At 35.2% G+C, this 21,930-nt stretch overlaps 1 protein-coding gene across 2 annotated transcripts in view; it reads right to left on the bottom strand.

The window, feature by feature from the left end:
- KHDRBS3 (KH RNA binding domain containing, signal transduction associated 3) overlaps positions 1-21,930 on the bottom strand; it is a 278,529-nt gene that overhangs the window by 126,560 nt on the left and 130,039 nt on the right. Inside the window, exon 4 of one of the 2 annotated variants that reach the window (XM_043979875.1) lies at positions 14,402-14,548. The exons of the other annotated variant lie outside the window; for it this stretch is intronic. Within the exon in view, the coding sequence (XP_043835810.1) occupies positions 14,402-14,548 (147 nt within the window). The remainder of the gene's footprint in view (positions 1-14,401; positions 14,549-21,930) is intronic. 2 annotated transcript variants of the gene reach the window in all.

A 21,930-nucleotide genomic window follows, 5' to 3' on the forward strand; every position in this document is an offset into this window, starting at 1 on the left:
ATTAATCATAAAACCTTGGTGTTTCTGACAAAGAGGTGGCCCTTTTTTTAGTCAAATTCAACTCTTTTATATGCCTGTGACCTCATCACCTCCAATGTTCTCTAGGAGACTACATCAACAAACATTCCTCTCAGGAATATTAGACCACTCCTTATCAACTGCCTCCTTTCCTTAAAAAAGCCTTTAAAAGTGCCCAAGTCTTATCTTTTAAAAACAAAAACAAAAACAAAAACAAATACTTCATTAGACTCTGCCATTTTCTTAAGCTATTTCTCTCTGTTGTTCTCTCCTTTTCTTAAATAAACTCTTCAAAGTCTCTGTCTGTCTATCTGTGTGTCTTCACTTCTTCACTTCTTAATTCTTTAGCAATCTGACTTCAAACCTCATCAAAACTACTTTCTCCAGTTACCAATGATATTTAATGGCAAATCTAATGGTCTTTTCACAGTCCCATCCTTCTTTTATCTGCTACATTTGACACTGGTGATCTCTTCAAGTATGCTGTCATATGTTTTCCTGACACTATTTTCTCTAGGTTTGCTTCCTAATGGTTGGAAAATTTCTCAGTCTTTTCTGGATCATCATCCACAAAACAGGATTCTAGCCTGGGCTCTCTTCTCTTTTCCCTTGGCATTGTCTCTCTTGACAATCTCAGCAATTCATAGGAGTTTAACTACTGACTTTATGTAAATGACTTCAGGATTAACACATCAATCTCCTGAGCTTCAGGTCCAGGACAGTTTGTCTATTGGACATTTTAAACTGATGTCCCAGAGACATCTCAACAATAACATGTCTAAAACTAAATTCATTATCTTTCTCCCTAAACCCTCTCCTCCTGTCAGAATTTTCTATTTCTATTGAAGATACCACCATCCTTCTGGTGTCAGGGGTTCATAATCTCAACACTATTCTTGATTGCTTACTCTCACTTTCACTTCATATAGTTAATAATATAGCCAAACTTTTCAAATATCTCAAATCTAACCTCTTTTCTCCACTCCCATAGTTACCAACTTAGTTCAGAACCTCATCATCTCTTACCTATATTATTTCAAAGCCTTCCTAATCCATCTCCCTGCCTTAAATTTATCACTACTCATTCTGCTTTATTATGCTGCTACCCAAGAAACTTTCTTTAAATACAGATCTGAGCATGTGATTCTCATACTCAGATAACTCCTATTGCCTTTAAGATTATATATAAACTCTTCTATTTAGCTTGTAGCACTCTACATAACTTGGCCCCAGTCAATCTTTCTGGTTACAAAGGGCATTATTTTTCCTCACAGGCTCTGCAATCCTGTTGACTAACTGGCACACATTCACTGTTCTGCAACCACAACAAACCATCTGTCTCTACACCTTTGCATTGGCCTTCCTTCATACCTGGAAGGCACTTCATATTTACTTCTACCTTAGCATCCTGTTCCTTTAAAATGGAATTCCTCAAACAATCTTTTTCAAAAAAGATGTTTTCTTTCATAAACCAAAAACTATTCAAAATTTTCTTGAAACACATTATAGATGTACAATGATACTATTACAATAAATACCATATGAAATATAAGGTATACACACACACACACACACACACACACACACACACACACACACACACACACACACACACACATATATATATAGTGAGGTAATTGGGGTTAAGTGATTTGCCTAGGGTCACACGGCTAGTAAGTGTTAAGTGTCTGAGCCTGGATTTGAACTCAGGTCTTCCTGACTCCAGGGCCAGTGCTCTATCCACTGCACCACCTAGCTGCCCCAATATAGTTATATGCTAACAAAAATGAAAATTAAAAATATATGAAATATTTTCCAAAGAAACATAAAAATGACCAAATTAACAGAAAATAGAATAAGTATATGAGATGTCTTCAGAAAGCAAAAGTACTGAAGTACATGTAAAGGAAGTACTACCAAGGGAGTGGGAATAAAAATTTGGTCCATATGGATTTCCAGTTTTCATTTTATTAAAATTAAAAAAAAACTCATATGCATGCTACACAAATTATTCACAAGAATTGAGAAAACACAACTCTATGAAACTTCTGAAACAAATACAGGACATCCCAAATGTTTTGGTGAAGTTTTAAGCTACTAAAGCTTAAAACTGTAGGATATACTACATAATCATATAATAATAGTTAGCATACAAATATAGATACACATATATATGAATATATATATATATATATGTATGTATATACACACATGAATATGTAATACTTTAAGGTTTACAAAGTACTTTAAATATTATCAGTGTTATCTCATTTTATCCTCACAATAAGATTAGGAGACAACTGCTATTATCATCTCCATTTTACAGGTGAAAAAACTAAGGCAGACAGAGGTTTAAGTGATCATTAAACCTAATCATGATACCAAAACTAGAAAAGAATAAATCAAAGAGAAATATATACCAATTTTTTAAATGAATATGGATTGAATATATTTTTAAATCCTAGTTAAAAGATTACTGAAAAAAATCAGTGTAATGAAGATTGATTTGCTCTAGGGATATAAAGATGGTTTAAGATTAGGAAAATTAACATCATTATGCATAGTTTGAGAAACTGATGAAGTACTGCATTCATTTTGCTTAAAAAGGAAAAACTTACAAAGCAGAGGTATAAAAAAGTCACTTTTTAATCAGTTAAAAAAATCTATTTAAAACCAAGAGCTAATATTAATTCTAATGGGGAATTATTAGAAACTTTCCTAATAGTTGTGGGAGTAAAAAAAAAAAAGTATGGGTCCTTTCATCACTTTTAATTGATGTAGTTCTAGTGATGATAGATTGTGACAACAATTACACATGAGATTTAAGCAAAAGCATATATACCAAAGAAATGAAACTATCTTTATTTTCCAATAAAGAGACAGTTTGCCTAGAAGACTGTGGTGAATTAGCAAAGAAAACAACAGGGGCAATTATTAAGATCTGTTGGATATCAAGTTATATGATAAACAAGAAAAAATAGATTAAAACTATCAATAACAATGTCACAACAGAAATAAAAAGAAAAGGCATTCATATTCAAAAGAACTAAAAATGCAAAAAAATCTAGGAGTTAATTTATTAATGCCAATGAAATCCTTGAATAGATACAATTATAAAACACACTCCAAGAAAAAAAATGACAAATAACTGGAGGGATATTCAGTGTTTATGCCTAAAGAGAGTTAGTAAAATAAAAATGATACTTTCTAAGTTAGTGTTGTACTCATCAAACTATTAAAGGAGATAGACAAAATAATACTAGCATAATAATGTGAAGGGCTAAAATTCTAGCTAGTCTGTCTAAAATATCTAATGAGTGGTTGCCAATAAATTATAAGCTTTAGCAAGAGTTAGATTTTAAGCATTTATTAGGGAGAATAAGAATTTGGTAAAGAGAGAGAGAAAGGCCTAGATTCCTATCTATTAAAGGGAGAGCTCATTTCTAGCTCCTCTCTCCACCAGAGTCCAAAGGAAAGAGCTCAAGACCAAGCTCCAGTCTCTTCCTTCCTCCTCCCACTAGCCCGCGTCACTTCCTCATGTCAAAGAAAAGACTCCTGGTCTTACCCTCAAAGACCTTCCCTTCATGGGCGGAACTCTTCTACAAAACAAAATAAAAAGCACTAGATTTAAGTACCTTTAAAGCCATAGTTAAGATGAGTCCTCAACCAAACAAGGGATAAAGGAATTCACAAAAGATAAATTTTGATTAAATAAAATTGAAATGTTTTTATATCAAACAAAATCAATACAACTAGGATAAGAAGATGGGAGAGAGGAGAATATTGACTTCAAAAAGATTTAATACCTAAAATATAGGAACCTAACACAAATATGCATGAACCATTTCCTGATGGATAAGTTGTTAAAGGATTTGAAAGAATGACAACTATAGTAATTAATGATGATATAATAACATTTATATAATGCCTGAACATTTGCAAAGCTCTTTACCAAAACTATCATTTGTTTCTCATGACAATCCATTCTATAAATGAGGAAACTAAATCTGAGAGAGGTTAAATGGTTTGACCAGGGTCATACAGTTAAAGTCTAAGGATGAATCTGAGCTTGGGTCTTCTTGACTCCAAGTTCTGCCCTCTACCCAATGGGAAATTTTTAAAAGAAGAAATGTAACCTATCAAAAACCATATGAAAGATTGGTTCAGTCAATCTAACAAAAATTATAATCAATGCAGTAATAAGCATTTATAAAGCATTTTATCAACTCAGGTGTTGTTCTAGACTATTGATTCATTGGCTATTTCTATTTCTGGCACAGTCCCCACAGGTCTATCGCTCATTAGGGGAGAAATCATTGGGGAAAATGATCTACTTTCTTCACCACTATCAGCAACAGATGATGACCAACTGCAATCAACAAGCAGATAAATAAAGGAGCTCTGAGCATAGCAGTGATTCCCAGTCCTGCTTCCAACTCAGCCTTTGTAGCCATCATCCAGGAAAGCAATTCCTCTAGATAAGGGGCCATCATTCTCTACCAGTTACTACCCAAAGGGTAGACAAACCAGCCTAGTTGAAGTAGCCAAGTACCTGAAGGGAGAAAGAGGCTAACATATTCCAGTGGAGTCAAACTACCACAATCACCTTAACTACCATATCTCCCCTTCAAAGTCAATGGAGATAGTATATGACCTAGAAAACAGGAGCTTTGGGAATACAAATACTTCTAGCAAACTGTTATATCCATCATGTTGAAAAGCAATTTCTATGGAGATACAGCCTGACAATTTCTCTTACAGAGCTAAAACCACAACTGAAGACCTAGAAAATAGTTTAGGCCATCAAAATTCTGGGCATTGTGCTGTTCAACATCAGAAACAAGCATGATTTGTCAGTGAAACAACATTAAAGGAGAGTACTGCCATGTGTTTTCCTCCTGCACCCTAAGGACCATGGGACTTTGCTATCTGACTTGCTGCTGAAACTTTCCAAGTATGTTGTCTTTCCCATTAGAATATGAGCTCTCTGAAGGTAGGTTTTCCATTTGGATCTTTGGCGCTTAGCATAGTAACAGCACTTAATGATTTTTCCTTAATTTACATTCATTACACTATAAAAACAATTTGCCAAAATAAAGGAAGATAAATACTTAATGAGAGATTCTTCTTATACTTCAGTCTTATCTCCTAAATGAGTGAGCTTTACCACATGGGAAAAATGGAACAAACTATAGTTTTACAACAGAATGGATTATTTTGCTACAATAAAAGATTAATGTGAGGATTTTAAAGAAATATGTTAAGATTTTTATGAAATGATGTAGTAAAGAAAGCTGAACAAAGAGAATATGTATCTATGATTATGAAAAGATAAAAATAAGAACACTAAAAAGTAGTTAAAGTCTAATAACAACATTAGACCTTGAAAACTGGCATGGAGATATATCTTCTATGTCTTATCAGAGAGGTGGAAAACATCATTAGTGTCAAAAAGCATTGTTATTTCTGTTGACAATGAATGGAAATTTTCCTTGTTACAAGAGAAAGTTCAAATGGTAACAGGGAATGGGGTGGGGGAAATATCTGCTGTTAAAAAAAGCAAAAATAACACTTAAAACTATACTTGAATCCAACTGAGTTAGAGTAGTAAATTAACAACCATATTTTATTTGTTTTAATTTTTAATTTCCCCAAGTTACATGCAAAAATAAATTTTCACATCAATTTTTAAAACTTGGTTTTCCAAATTCCATTCCTCCCTCCCTTCCCACTCCCCCCATTAAAAATTAAAGCAATTCAATATAAGTTATACATGTGCAGTAATGCAAAACAGACAATAAAAAGAACTTTAAAAAGAGGAACTAACAAAAACAAAAGAAAAAATAATTATACTTCAATCTGTATTCAGATACCATCAGTTCTTTCTCTGTAGATGGACTGCATTTTTCATAAGTTCTTCTGATAGAATCCTGTTCCTCATTTATTATAGCACAATAGTGTTCCATCCTAGTCTCTGCTTCAATTTTTTTCAGTTACTTTCCCTAACTGTATTTCCCTCTATCCTATTCCCTCCCTTTGATATTTACTCTATTTTCTATCTTCTTTCACCCTATCCCTCCTCAAAAATGTTTTGCTTCTGACTATCCCCTCTCCCAATCTGCTCTCCCTTCCTTCTCACCTCCCCCTTTATCCCCTTCTCCTCCCATTTTCCTGCAGGCAAAGATATATTACTATACCCAATTGAGTGTGTATGTTGTTCCCTTTTTGAGCCAATTCTTTTTTTTTGGGGGGGTAATGGGGGTTAAGTGACTTGCCCAGGATCACACAGCTAGTAAGTGTCAAGTGTCTGAGGCTGGATTTGAACTCAGGTACTCCTTAATCCAGGGCTGGTCCTTTATCCACTATGCCACCTAGCTGCCCCCTTTGAGCCAATTCTGATGAGTAAGGCTCACTTACTCCCCTGTACCTCATTCATCTTCCCTTCCACTCCATATGCCTTTTCTTGCTTCTTTTATGTGAGATACTTTACCCCATTCCACCTTTCCCTTTCCTGTTCTCCCAGTGCATTCTTCTTACCCCTTAATTTTATTTTTTTTAAAGATATCATCATGGGGCAATTAGGTGGTATAGCAGACACAGCACCAGCCCTGCAGCCAGGAGAACCTGAGCCCAAATCTGGCCTCAGACACTGACACTTACCAGCTATGTGACCCTGGGGAAGTCACCCAACCTTGACTGTGCCACTAAAAAAAAGTTAAAAAAATGCTTTAAAGATATCATCCTTTCATATTCAACTCTCTAAGTATATTCCATTCAGTTGCACTAAATTGAGAAAGTTCTTATGAGTTAAAAGCATCATCTTCCCATGTAAGAATATAAACAATTTAAACTTTTAATATCTTGCATGGTTTCTTTTTCCTGTTTACCTTTTTATGCTTCTCTAGTCTTATATTTGAAAGCCAATTTTTCTTTTCAGTTCAGTTCTTTTCAGCAAAAATGCTTGAAAGTCCTCTGTTTCACTGAATTTCCATTTTTCTCTCTGAAAGGTTATAATCAGTTTTGCTGGGTATATGATTCTTGGTTGTAATCCTACTTCCTTTACCCTCTGGAATATTATATTCCAAGCCCTAGATCCTTCAATGTAGAAGTTGCTAGATCTTGAGTTATCCTGACTTTGGCTTCACAGTACTTAATTGTTTCCTTCTGGATGCTTGCAATATTTTCTCCTTGACCTGGAATCTCTGGGATTTGGCTATAATATTCCTGGAAGTTTTCCTTTTGGGATCAGTAGAGGTAATCAGTGGATTCTTTCAATTTCTATTTTACCTTCTGTTTCTAGAATACCAGGGCAAATTTTCTTGACAATTTCTTGGAAGATGATGACTAAGCTCTTTTTTTGATCATGGCTTTCAGGTAGTCCAATAATTTTCAAATTATCTCTCCTGGATCTATTTTCCAGGTCAGCTGTTTTTCCAAGGAGATATTTCACACTGCCCTCTATTTTTTCATTCTTTTTGATTGGCTTTATTGTGTCTTGATTTCTCATAAAATCTTTAGCTTCCATTTGCTCAATCCTAATTTTTAAGCAATAATTTTCTTTGGAGAGGTTTTTTTTTTTTTTTTTTTTTGCATTTCCTTTTCCATTTGGCTTTTCAAGCTGTTGACTTTTTTTTCCCCATGACTTTCTTGCAATCTCTCTCATTTCACTTTCCGTTTTTTCCTCTATGTATATTACTTTATTTTCAAAGTCCTTTTTTGAGTGCTTCTACGGTCTGAGATAAATTCATGTATTTCTTCTAGCTTTGACTTTGTTATCTTCTTCTAAGGGAACATTTTGATTTTCTTTGTCACCAAAGAAACCTTCTAGGGTCTGCATTTTTTTCTGTGGGCTCATTTCCCTAGCCTATTGCTTAACTTTTAACTCTTTCTTAAAGTAGGGCACTGCTTCCAGAATGCACTGCCCTAAGCTTCAGGGGGTCTAATGTGGTAAGATTTAAGGAGAGGCTTGTTCCTCACTCCACCTGGCCTGTGCTCTGGTCTGCAAGCAACCATAGATCTGCTTACCCTTTAACCTGGGAACACAATCTTTTTTTACTGTGACACCAAACTCTAGCACACCTGTACCTTTTTCCTGTCTGGGCCACTGGCCAACTGCTTCCTGCATCCAAGCACAGGCAAAACAAGAGTCCCATCTCATTGCTAGTAGAGATCCCTGTAATCTCTACTCAGCCAACCACTCAAACCCCTTCACCTTCCATGGGCTGAGTTCCAGAAGCAGCTGCAGCCACAACCAAGAGGCTCCTGTGGAATAGCCTGCCTGGGGCTGAATGTGCACAGTGTGGCCATGGAGCTGTGCTCTATTCTCACCTCAGTACAACTCCTGCTGGACTTCTAAGCTGTCTTTGGCTGGAAAATGATCTCATTTAGTCCTTTTGTGAATTTTACTTCTCTATGAATTGTCTTATGGCATTATTTGGAGGTATTTGGAGGGATACTGGGGGAGAGGCTCAGGAAGTCATTGCCTTTCCTCTGCCATCTTGGTTCTGCCCCCTGAACTCAGGATAACCATATGTTAAAAGCCTTAATTCCTTCTGATATAAAACGTATATGCTTCTAAGAATTATTCCCATCTCATAAAAGCTAATTAAAATATTAAAGTAAACAAAGAAATTTTTGTATATTAAATTCATTAGAATACAGTCATATACAGGTTTTAATAAATCATATAAATTGTTAACACTCTAAATCTTGCTTTTTACCTGAAAAACTGGAACCACAGTTTCAGAACAAAAAACTCTCATGCTATTTTTTTTTTTGAGCAAAGCAAAAAGGAGGAAAAGTAGAAAGGTTGAGGCTGGAAAGTCAATATAAATGAACAGCAAGAATTTAGAACAGCAATATCTCAACTACACTGGATTTCCTTTCATGAAAATTATTGCTTAGCTCAGTGTGGATAATAATAAATTAACATAAGAAAATGATACCCAATGAAATCTGATATATTTTTCCTACTCTTCTTCCATGATTCTCTGTTAAAAGCAAGAGTCCTGGAGTTGATTCATTGAAGTAGGCAGAAAGTATACTATTTAGAGGTTTTCTAGTTGTATACTGAAAAGAAAATGGAGCCATCTATGACTAGAAATACACACATATAATATGTATTTAAAGAAATGGTATTTCTCACATTTTTCTTTAAAAAAAAAAAAGAGTACCTGAGAGAGAATAATTCAGCTGGGTATAACATAATCCTGGACCATATATACAGGAGCAAAACAAGCAAAATGATTACTAAAGGTTAAACTATATAATAAGTAAAAATTCTGTAGTAAAGAATAGTGATCTGAAAACTCACAATGATAAAAATGACAACAAATATCAGAAAAAGAAAAAGAAAATCAAGCAACCTAACAAAGAGAGGGAGGGAAAATTTATTAAGAGCCTACTATCTGGCAGACATGGTACTATAAGCTTTAAAATACTATTTTATTTGATCTGCAAAACAGTCCTGGAAGTACTATTATTATCCACATATTCTGTAGAAGGAACTGAGTCTAAGTGATTTGCCCAAATCACACACCTAATCTGAATTCAGCTCTTTATAACTCCAGGCCCATGGCCTTTTCACTGTGCCATTTACACAACATATGATTAAGACAGAATTTAAAAATACAGTAAAAATTCAAGAATTATTTGAGCAAAATCAAAAGATGGAAAAATGGAAGAAAACATGAGGTCTTGATAGCAGTAGCAATAACAAGTACCACTACAACTACAACCACTACCACCATCACTAGCCATTACTACTATCACCTAACTTGAAATAGAGGTCTTGGAAATAGAATCTAGAATACAGTCATATATATATAGGAGGAGCCAAAATACATAAAATGAACATGGACAAATGCAAACATTTCAGCACAGTGAGATAACAGCAGAGATAACCCACCATCCCATAGCCATTTCAATAGCTAAAGTTGCTAAATGAAGAGAGAAAAGCTCTGGCCCTTACCAATACCAATAAAAATGCCATGACAATCAAAATACCAAAGGGATATTGGAATTGCAGGGAGAGGGGGAAAATGAGTATGTAGAATTATAAAATTAAAAAAATAATAAAATTCATCTATCAAAACAAAAGAGAAAAAACAAAACAAATCTGAAAAAATGGCACAGAAAAGGGCTAAGAAGTATCCTATCTTAAGGCATATTATAAAGCAGTAATTATAAAAACTACATGGTATTTTATTTAAAAATGCTGATTACTAGAAAAGATTATGTACAGAAAAAAGAAGCAACCAAACACAATAGCATGTCTGACAGATCCAACCACTAGAATAAGGGCTCACTATTTGAAAGAAATTGAAGAAAACCTGGAAAGAAGTTTGGGAGAAATTAGGTAAAAATAAACCAACATCTCACATTATATACTAAAGGAAAATAAGCTTGAAATCAATACATGACCTAGATATAAAAGCTCCTATCATGAACACATTAGAAGAATAGGGGAGAGATAATGACCATTTCTAAGGCCTCATCTTTCATGACCTGTCTGCAGTCTTTGACTTCATCAATTACTGTATTCACCTGAATTCTCTCTAGGTTCTGTGACACTGATCTCCTAATTTTCATTATAACTTTCTGACCATTCCAGATGTATCATCTTTGCTGGATCTTCTTCTTAGTCTTGCTTGGTAATCATTAGTGTTCTCCAACTATCTGTCCTGGGTTCTGTTCTTTTCTCCTTCTATATTATTTTCCTTGGTGATCTGGTAAACTCTTAAGGATTCAATTATCTTCCCTTTTGAGATGTTCACTAAAGTCTAGCCCTAATCTCCTTCCTGACATTCAATCTCATCTCTCCAATAGGATGCCCCCATAGAAATCTCAAACTCAACATTTCCAAAACTGATCTCATTATCTCAGCCTCCCATCTGTGTCCAAGATCTACAGATTCTACTTTTGCAATGCCTCCTTCTCTCAAGACTGGCACTCACTCTACCCTGACCACTTTATGCTTAGATTACTGCAATAACTTTCAGGTTATTTTCCTTGCCACAAGTATCTCCAAACTCCAGTCTATCTTCCATTCAAATATCAGTCACCTTCCTAAAGTATACTTCATACCATGTCCCTACCCCCAATAAACTCCTTATAACTTCTAGGATCAAATATAAAATCCTGTAACTTTTGAAACCCATCATAATCTGAAACCTTCTTTTCATAATGTTATTACACTTCATTCCTCTCTCCCTACTCTATGATTCAGTAATACTAGCCTGCTTGTTATTCCTTCCTTCTACTGTCTAACTTCATGTATTTTCACAGGCTATCAGGTATGCCTGGAGTGTTTTCCCAAATTATTTCTACCTCCTACCTTCCTGCAGGTACCAGCTACAATCTCAGTTCCCACAAGAAACATTTCTGGAACTCCCTTAATGATGTTGCCTTCCCTTTGGGATTATTTCCCATTTGTTACCTATATATCTATAGATATTTTTTGGATATAGTTGTTCATATTTTGTCTCTTCTTTTACCTATGATGTCTTTGAAAGGAAGTGTTATTTTTTGGGAAGGTGGGGTGGTTAGGGGGTCTTTCTTTATACCTCCATTGCATTGTGCAGTCTCTGGCACATAACAAGAGACTATATTTAATAATGCTTATTGATTTGGCTTGATATTTGACAGAGTTGTTGACCAAACAAAGGAAAGAAGAGTAACAGAAATAAATTAGATATTTTTGAAAAAGATAAAATTGGAAAAGTTTTACACAATCATTGCAGATAAAATCAAAAGGGAAATGGTTAACTAGGAAAAAGACATTTGAAGTAAAATTTCTCTAATTAATGAATGATATCCAAGATATATATGTGTGTAGATATGTATGTATGTATGTGTGCATGTATTCATGCATGTATATGTGGACTTGATAAACAGAAGCATTTTCCAATAGACAAATGTATAATAAATAAGCAGTTTTCAAAAGAAATACAAATTATCAATAATTTCAATAGTTTAAGAGACAGTTTCAGAGAAACCTGGGAAGACTTATAAAAATTGATGTACAGTGCGGTGAGCAGAACCAAGAAAGCAATTTATATAATAATAACAATATTGTGGAGAAAATTAACTTTGAAAGATTTTAAAGAAATCTTATCAATCAAATGAACCACTATGACTCCTAAAGACTGATAAGATAGCATGCTGTTCTCAAGACGGAGATAGGGTGAGAAACTCAAAGTGAATAACAAAACATAATTTTTAATATGGCAGATATTGGAATTTGCTCTGCTTTACTATGCTTATTTTTTATTGGGATTGCTTTTTTTTCTTCATAGCAGGCTTTTTATAGAAGTCTTGAAAATATTCTTATAATGTTGATCATGACAATGATAAAGATTATAATAATAGCTAGAATGTATATAGTGCTTTATGCTTTTCATTGCTCTTAAGTAATATTCTCTCATTTGATCTTGGGCAGTAGGTACTATTATTATCTGGTAGGCAAACCTTGGGCAATAGGTACTATCATTATCATCATTTTATAGATGAGGAGAATCCAAATAGAGGCTAAATGATTTGATCAGGGTCATAATGCTAGTTAAGTATATGAGGCAGGATTCATATTTAGGGTCTTCCTGATTCCAAGTACAGAAACTTAAGTGCTTATGAGGAAGATAATTTATAAGTAATAGAAAGCCAAGTAGGTTAAGAGCACAAAAAATGAAGAGTTTATAACTACATTTCATTGCAGTCACAAATACATAATAAGAAATTAATTACTACTTGGGTTTTCTACCTGCCCAATAAACACATGTTAAAAACTGAATTCATTTGGTCACATGTTTCATCTCTTAGGTCCCTTATTTTTGTTTATGATACCACCAGTCTCACAAGGATCTGAGCTTATCACCTAAATCAACTTGACTCTTCACTTTCAATTGTCAAGTCTTATTAATTCTATTAGCCCTCTTCTTTCTTTCAAAATTCTATGTCCTCTCCCCAACCTCATTGCGGGGGTTGGGGGGGGGGGCTCTTGTAACAAATATGCATAGTGAAAAAAAAAAGATTCCAGTATGATCTCTGTCCAAAATTACATAATTTCCCTAATGTCTCAGTGCCATTTTAAGCTATAAAAGCTATTAAATCTTAAAGCAGCACTAAGTTGTTTGGGATACACACCCCTGTATATATGTTTCATTCTGAACCTTTAGTTAACCACCTCACTGACTATCTTTATTTGGTATATGAGAAGTGTTTTTTGGTGGGGAGTCATGATTATAGTTATGGAGAGTATAGAGAGGTAAGAATGAAGATTCAAAAAAGAAGAAAATAATGTTACTGAAGTATTAAAATACATAAGAGAGAGCAAAAGTAAATTCATAAGGGAATAAAGTTAAGCTGGACACGCAGAATAACTATACCATTTTAAATTTGAAATATACTTTTTAAAAATCATAGCTAATGGGGATTCATAGATTCATAAGCATTCCTCTTCATTCTTTTTTTAATGGTGAAATCTTTGTTAGTGCTTGTCAAGTTCATTATTATAACAAGAAATGTTAAAAAACAAACCTAAAAGGTTTCCTCACCTATGTGAGGAAGTCCAAGAGTCAAATGGCAGAGGTATGATAGATCATATTTGGGTACACATTAAGAAAACAGAAAAAGAGAAATTATTTTGTTAGTAGAGCATACTAATGCAAAAATTTCTCATTTTGGTGTTTTAGCTTACCTTAATATGCAGCTCATTCTTGGAATTAGCATTTCTAACACTATTTTCCAGGACTGTGCTATCATACAATTATATTTAATTTTTTGCTGTCTGGAGGTATTTCCAAACTACCTTTTCAGTCTTAATCTGTATCTTTCCTTTTCTGATAGATGAATATAAAGATATCTATCTAGATAAATAAATCTATATTGATCTATCATTCTATATACCCCAATGGTACAGTAGACAAAGAACCAGCTGTAGAAAACTCTCAAAAACGTTAAATTCAAGCAGAAAAGGAACCCACATTGGACATTCATTTCTTCATCTAAGAGTCCTCTATACAAGTGATATCAAAGGTCCTGTCTTTATTTCTATTCTCAGTGTTAATACGGTGCCAACTTTTGTTGGATTGAATTAGTGATATCAATATAACAGTACACTGGCACCAAAAAGCCACGATAAACCATTTTTCTAGAGAAACTGATGGTAAGGATGGCAAGCCTCCTCACAACCCCAACAATGTAACAGCATGTAATATGCTTAAATTATCAAATTTCCTATCATCCATAATCACCTGTCATGGGACTTATGAAGTTATGCTAAAGATATCATTAGGAGATTAGGATCTCACAAGGAAACTGAGTAAAGAATTTCATATATAACTGGTCTGTATATATTATTTAGAAGAAATAAAATTACTATACTAACAGGAATGAGAAACTTTTTAATTTCTTCCAAAGCGTGTCCCATTCGAGCATATGCTTCTGCTGGAGGGGCAAAAACTTCAATGAGAACATGTAGATCATCATTTAGGTGGAAGTACTTTGCTTCTCCACTTTTTCTCAATTCTTCTTCCTAAAGAAAAAAGAAATCATTCTTGACAACGTGCAATTATGAGAAAAATAATGATTAAAATACAGGAGTCTATTTTGGAATTTGTTACAAAAGAATAAATAAAAATCAACCTAAGTACCCAACACAATCTTTACAAAAATTAAATTAGAGGTTAGATGTATGCAATTAGATAATACTTAATAGGCTTTTTGTGTAACCATGAATATAACTTGTTTTTTCAAAAATATTTTGAAGGAACAAAAGTAATTGAAATAGTAAAATATAAAGAGAAGTAAAACAATTAAGTGAGGGGTGGAATTTACCTCTATTCTCTTGTTTTAAGTTGAGTCCTCAGTGTAAATATTGGAAAATATGGGTCTGCAGATATCATCACAGTAGAGTCAAAGAAATGTAGCATATTAGAGATCAAATGAACTCTTTCATTAGCCAGGCATTCAGCATTGATTCTAAAAGCTGGACGGGACTTCAGATGATACAGTGCCCAACTTATAATGGAAAAATAATCATGTATACTTCATCCCTGACCAAGAGCTATCAGCTTTCACATGAAAATCTTCAAGGATTAAGAATGCCCAAGGCAGCCCTGTATACTTTTAAGGCTATTCTAATAATAAAATTTTAACATGTATCAAGCCTGAGCCTTCATCTCTGCACCTTCTGACTGATCATGTTATCACAACGCTAAGTCTACATAAAATAAATCTAATCCTACTGCAACATAAAACAGTTTCAAGCACTTCAGGACAGTAGATGTCTTCTCTCTAACTTCACTTTTACTAATAATCTGTAGTTCTTTCAACAGATTTTTTAATTGCATATTGTCCAGACCCCTCAGTATGTTCCATTTGATCTATTTTTTGGAAGATGTGGTGCCAAAATTTTAATATAGCATTCCAAATATGGTCTAACTGGGTAGATTTATTTATTTTCTAACACTGGAAACTATGCTTCTCCGTGAAATTTAAGTTAGCATTAGCATTTTGGGGGGGCATGGTAAAACTTCAACTGATATTTAATATACAATAAACCCAAAACAGGATACCTTTATTTCTTTAAAAGATGAGTATAAGACTTTACATTTATCCCTATGAAATTCATATTATTCAAGGTTACTCATCCATCTATCCTAATGAGAACTTTCTGGATCCTGATTCTGTCATTTGTAATTACTTCTCTCTCTTAGGCTGAAAACTGATAAACAGGCCTTCTCTAACAGAGAGAGAATACTGCAAAAATCTAGAACAATATAGGGCCAAGAACACATCACTGGGGGACTCCATTAGAAAGTTCTCTCCAAGATAGCATGAATCCATTAATATCTTCTCACTGGGTCTAAACATGGAAATGTTTTTTTTTAATGGAAATCTGTAAATACTTTTATAGAAATACTGTTGGGGCAGCTAAGTGACAAAGTAGTTATAGTCCAGAAGACCTGCATTCAAGTCAGACCTCAGACACTAACTAGCTGTGTGATCCTGGGCAAGTACTTAATCTTCTTTGCCTCAGTTTCTCTATCTGTAAAATGAGCTGCAGAAGGAAATGGCAAACCACGCCAGTATCTTTGTCAAGAAAATCTCAAATGGGATCACAAAAGTCGAATACAACTAAACAACAAATACACTTATTGTGACAACAGCATTAACAATTTACAAGACTAGTTTTCCTATCAAAAAGGAGAATGAAGTTGGCCTAGCATGACTTGTCTTCATGAAACCATTCCATCTTTAACTGATCACTTCTTCTCCAGTATCCTTTTAGAGAATTTAAATTTCATCATGAATAAAAGACAAAATCCTTGGGTTTATTATTCCTAGAATCCAATCTATGGCATTTCTCCTATTCTCCAAAATCTTTCAAAGATAAATGATAGCAGATGAACAATCCTAAGCATCAGTTCTTTTGAGTAAACAGGGGGTTCCTTCATCCAGGACTACTAAACTGAATTCACATAGGGCAACCAGATTGTGGTCTACTGGTATTAAAAGGCAGAAGGGGGATAATTTCTTTACTCCTCATCTAAAGTTGTTCTACCTGCCTAATGATGTGATACAGCTTTTATAAAAAGAGACAGAAACTTTTCCTACATGAGAATTCATAATTTTAAATACGTATCATAATGATTTACAGTATGCTTTTAAAAAAATTACATCACAATATTACTACATTATTGTATGTTAATGTGTGACATTAGTAACAATAATGACAATAGCATTTTATAGAGCTTTAATATTGCAGAGCATTTAACATATGTTTTCTTTTAGTGCTCACAATAAACCTATGCGGTAGGTGCTGTCACAAGTAAGGCTGGGGAAGATTAAGTGATTTGGCCAGCGTGGTCACACAGCTAGTAAGTATTTGATGTGGGATTTGCACCAAGGTCTTCCTGACTCCAAGGCCAACATTATATCCACTAATTTTCTTTTCAAACATTAAAGCACTATATAAATGTAAATTTGACTAAGTTTTTCACATTATCCTTGTAAACAAAAGGTACAATCTTCATGATAGTATCTTTAGGAGAGTATAGAATTGGTTAAATGGTTAGACCCCAAAAGTAGTCATTCATAGTTTATGAAAACTTAAAGGAAGGCCACTACTGCAAAGCCTTGGGCTATTTAACAATAAGTTATATATGGACTTTGATGGGAAACTAATCAAATGTAGAGATGGTATAAGATCAGAAACCATAGGTGACATATTAGACAACTGAATCAGGATAAAAAAAAATCAAAAGTGAAATGGTGAACCAAATATAAGAGCCAATATAGGTAATGGAATCTTAAGTTAAATAGTATACAGGACCAGAGAAGTGATAATTCTACTGTGCTCTGCTTTTGTACAACCATATCTATAGCAGTGGATTCAGTTGTGGGTAGTATATTTTCGGAAAAATACTGTTAATATATAGAATATTCTTAGAAGGGAAATGAAGTTGGCAAAGGGAACCAAGGTAATACTTTTTATTCAAAGACAGGCTGAATGAAGAAACTCACAATATTTATTTCTGGAGAAGAGAAAATTAGTATTAACAAAATAACTATCAAATATCTGAATGACTGTCCTACCAATGAAAATCTAGACTTCATTTGCTTTGGCCCAGGGAAGAGAATGAATGGAACTTCACAATGGAGATTTTGCCTCTGTATTTAATGGAACACTAAACAAATGTGTTATGGGCTTTCTCAACAGGCAGTGGTTTCCCCCTCTCTAGAGATTTGCAAGAATGGGCTGGATGACAACTTGTTAGACAAGTTGTAGGATAGATTTTCAGGTAACCAGAGTTTGAAAGTTCATGAAATGCCAGCTTCTGTTATTTTTATTTTTATAGTTATCATTAGTTTATCTTCTATCAGAAGCAAGAATACCCTCTATGACAACAAAATACTAGTTATAGAGTCAGAAGACCCTGATTGTAACTGAGGCATTTCTACCAATGTGACCTTGGTTAAATTATCTAAAAACTATAAGAGCTTCATTTTCCTTATATGATATATAATCATACTCAACTTTTCATCTCCAATATTTCTTTAACCCTTGTCATCTATTATCAGTGACAAGTGGTGATCTACCTCATGTGTTTATCTCTAACGACAGGGACTTCAGGATAAGATTTAGCAGAGTTAGTACTTGATTTCACAGAAAAAAAAATCATTACAGCCTTTCCTAAGTAGATACATAACTAAGGCACTGGACAGTGGAGGTGGCTAGTTTTCCTTTGTGCCTGAAGCAAACCAAAATGATATCATATGTCAAAGTCAAAGTACAAATATGTCCAAATGTGGTAGTTCAGACCAATATGGAATTAGAAGGCACTATCATAGAGTAGGCGCAATTAGTCCATATGAACATTTGCGATGGAGATATCTCTAAATTTGTGCATCTCACATTTCAGCTGCTATAATTCTGCTTTGCTCAGAGAGGATACCTTCTTTGATGTGGATATGCCATACTAGACAATCCTATGCCAGTGTCTCTATGTCTCACAAATGAAACCAAAGTTCTACAGAGAGACCTCTATTGCTTCTTCTGACTATCAAGTAATAACCTGCCTCGTGTGAATTCTCCATAAAATAGTCTTCTAGGCAAATGAACACTTGGCCTTCAAACAACATGGCCAGTTCATCAGTTATGCTCTCTGCAGCACAGTTTTGAATGCTTGGCAGTTCGGCTCAAGAAAGGACTTCAGTGTCCAGTAACTTGGTGATTTTCAGAATCTTCCTAAGACAATTCAAATGGAAGCAATTCAGTTTTCTGACATGGCACTGGTCGACTTTCCAGGTTGCAAGGCATACAACAATGAGGTCTACTCAATGGTTCTGTAGAACTTCAATTTGGTAGGCATTCTAATACCTCTTTTCTCCCACACTTTCCTTTAGAGCTTCCAAACACTAACAATGCATGCATCAACCTTATCATCTATGTGTACATTCCTAGAAAGTAAACTACTGAGGTAAGTGAACTCATCCACAACATACACAATTTCACCATTTGCTATAACTGATGGTTCCATGTACAGATGGTGTAGTGTTGGCTGGTGTTGAACCTGTGTTTTCTTGATGTTAACTGTCAGGTCAAAATTAGCACAAGCAGCAGAGAACTTTTCCATACTCTGTTGTGTGTCAACCTCAGAAGCTTCAATGAGTACACAATCATGTGCAAACAAAAAGTTGAGCACCAACTCTCTCTCTACTTTAGCCTTACCTTGTAGTCTTTTCAAGTTAAACAATTTACCATCAATGCAAAAGCTGATCTTGATGCTATTTTCATTTTCACTCAAAGTGTCTGACAACATTGTTGAAAACATTATGCTAAAAAGCATGGGAACAAACACAAAGCCTGCTTCATTCCATTGGTGTCTGGGAAAATGCAACAGCAGCATTCATTAAGTAGGGCCTATACAAGCATTTCATTGTTGAATTGGTATATGATACTGATGAACTTCTCCAGGCAATCAAAATTTGCCATGAATTTTCACAAGCCCTCATGAACGACAGTATCAAAGGCCTTGTTCAGATTGAAGAATGTTGTATGTGGATCTTTGTTCTGTTCCTGGCATTCTCTTGGATTTAGGCAACAAACGCCATATCAACTGTTCAGCCCTTTCTGAAGCCACACTGGCTCTAAAGTAAAGGACCATCTTTCAGGTGAAGGATCAGGTTGTTAAGGAGGACTGTGGAAAGAATGTTGTGAGCAATGACTAAGAGAGATCCCTGTCCCCCTAACCCAGCCCCATGACTGTCACAGGACGAACTTTTTCCTTTTCCTTTATAAAGGCAGACACTGGAGGTATCCTTGATCTCCTAGGGGATATATACTTCTTGCCATATAATCTAGGAGATTTCAGTCAGCAGAGGACTACCTGCCTGGTAAATCTTAGCTAGAATAAAATCAGCACCAGGCACTTTTCCATAGCAGAGGAGCTGATGGCATTCAAAACCTCTTCTTCAATTGGAAGTTCAGCTAGAGAGGGATTGACTTCCACATGAGATATTCTGTTAATGGCTTCAGCATTGGTTGATGACAGTCTGTTGAGAAGGCTTTGGAAATGTTCAGCCCATCTTTCCAAAATCATGTCCTTATGACTAATCAATGTGACCTCATCAATACCAAGCCCAGATACACCATAAGTCTTTGGTCCATATATAGTCTTCAGAGTATCATAAAAGCTCTCTGGATTGTTACTATCAATGTAAAACTGAATTTCATCTATGTTCTTGCTACTCCAGGAATCCTGAATATCTCTAGGCTTTGTGCGCTCTTCACTTCTGATGGAGTTAAACTGCCTTCTTAGAAATGGATGAACTGTGCAGCTGATAAATCCTGTTCAGTTATTTATATATTTTTGTTTAGTAGCTTCTGAATTTTTCCATCATTTTCATCAAACCAATCTTGATGTTTGCAAATGCTAGGACCCAGATGAGTGAGTATGTTGCTATAACCCTAAATCTCTGAAATCTGCCCACTCCTTTTTTGCTCCACTGTTGCCACCGGTATGTTGGCTCAGCTTTCCCTCCAAGTCAGTAATAAAATGCTCATTCAAAGAGAAGCGCTCTAATCTGTTGACGTTAAGTCTTCTGGTGGTCATCTTGCCCTAGGGCCACTGCTTTTGTTGAACACAAATATTTAGCCTGGAGAGGATAAGTCAAAGATCAGGATAGCACTCTGTGTCACATGTGGCCTTTCTCACTCTCACATCCTGTCTCTTCTGTTTATGATGACATTGTCTATTAAATGCCAATGTTGGCTGTGAGGGTACATTTATGAAGTTTAATGTGTTGAGGTAAATGGAAGACAGTGTAGGTGATTCGAAGATCATAAGACACACCACTCTTCAGTTGTAAATGACTTGCTGTTTCCAATTCCATTCCTCCCATGGACTCCCTGCCATGCCTGACAATCTCTGCCTACTCTGTAGTTAGAGTCACCTAAAGTGTCCCTGTGGACACACTGACTCCAGGCGTACATAACATTTTTCTTTGGCTATGTTAGGATTTATTATGGTGGGAACATATGCACTAATAATGGTGTCATGGCACTTTCCGGCATGAGGTATTTTCATTGTCATGAGCCTGGATGGCATACAAGCTTGTTGAATAGATTAGTTTTGATTGCAAAAGCCAAGCCAGTTTCATGGCACCCCCCGATCACTGTGGCTAGTGCAGAAAAACATGTATTCAGCTCCAAGTTTGGTAAGTTGGCCTTCATTTGCCTGCCTTGTTTCAATCAGGGCTATTTGGATGTGATACCTGTTAGGTTCTCTTGCAACAAGAGCTATTCGTCTTCAAGTTTACTGGATGTCATGTAGTCCATAAAGATGTAAATGTTCCATGTATCAACAGTGAGTGGAATAATCTTTGCAAAAGTTTTTGTATATTTTTTTTGTGTTTCAACTACAGGGCAGCATCTTGTTCTGACAAGCAGGCAAGGGTTAGGTTAGGTGAAACAAGACAATTTTGGGGAACCTTTTCTAGCCCCTTCCTCATGCCAGGAAATGAGCAATTAGGCCCTTAAAAAGGCTTATCAGACACCCAGGGGGCTTCTGAATCCCACTGCTGCTTCAGTCCAGTGAGAAGACGACTCTGGGCCTGGGTTCACCTGTGTACAGGCTTATGATTACAGTTCCAAGGGTATCTGCACCTGCCACATTGTCAATTACCTGTCACCACAATACTTTGAGGTAGGTAGAAATGGTAAAATGGTATGGGTAATATGTTTTGACTCATGCATAAATTGGATTTAAGTAAGGCAGATATATGAAGTCACTTCTCTCACTTTATTCCAGAGTCATCAAATACTGTAGTCAGACAAAATTGAGGATGACTGGCAATGACTTGGGATGTAGTAGCATCTTCAATATCTAACCAAGCTTTAAGCAGTTCATA

Source organism: Dromiciops gliroides, chromosome 1, assembly GCF_019393635.1.
Source record: "Dromiciops gliroides isolate mDroGli1 chromosome 1, mDroGli1.pri, whole genome shotgun sequence".
Lineage (NCBI taxonomy): Eukaryota > Metazoa > Chordata > Mammalia > Microbiotheria > Microbiotheriidae > Dromiciops > Dromiciops gliroides.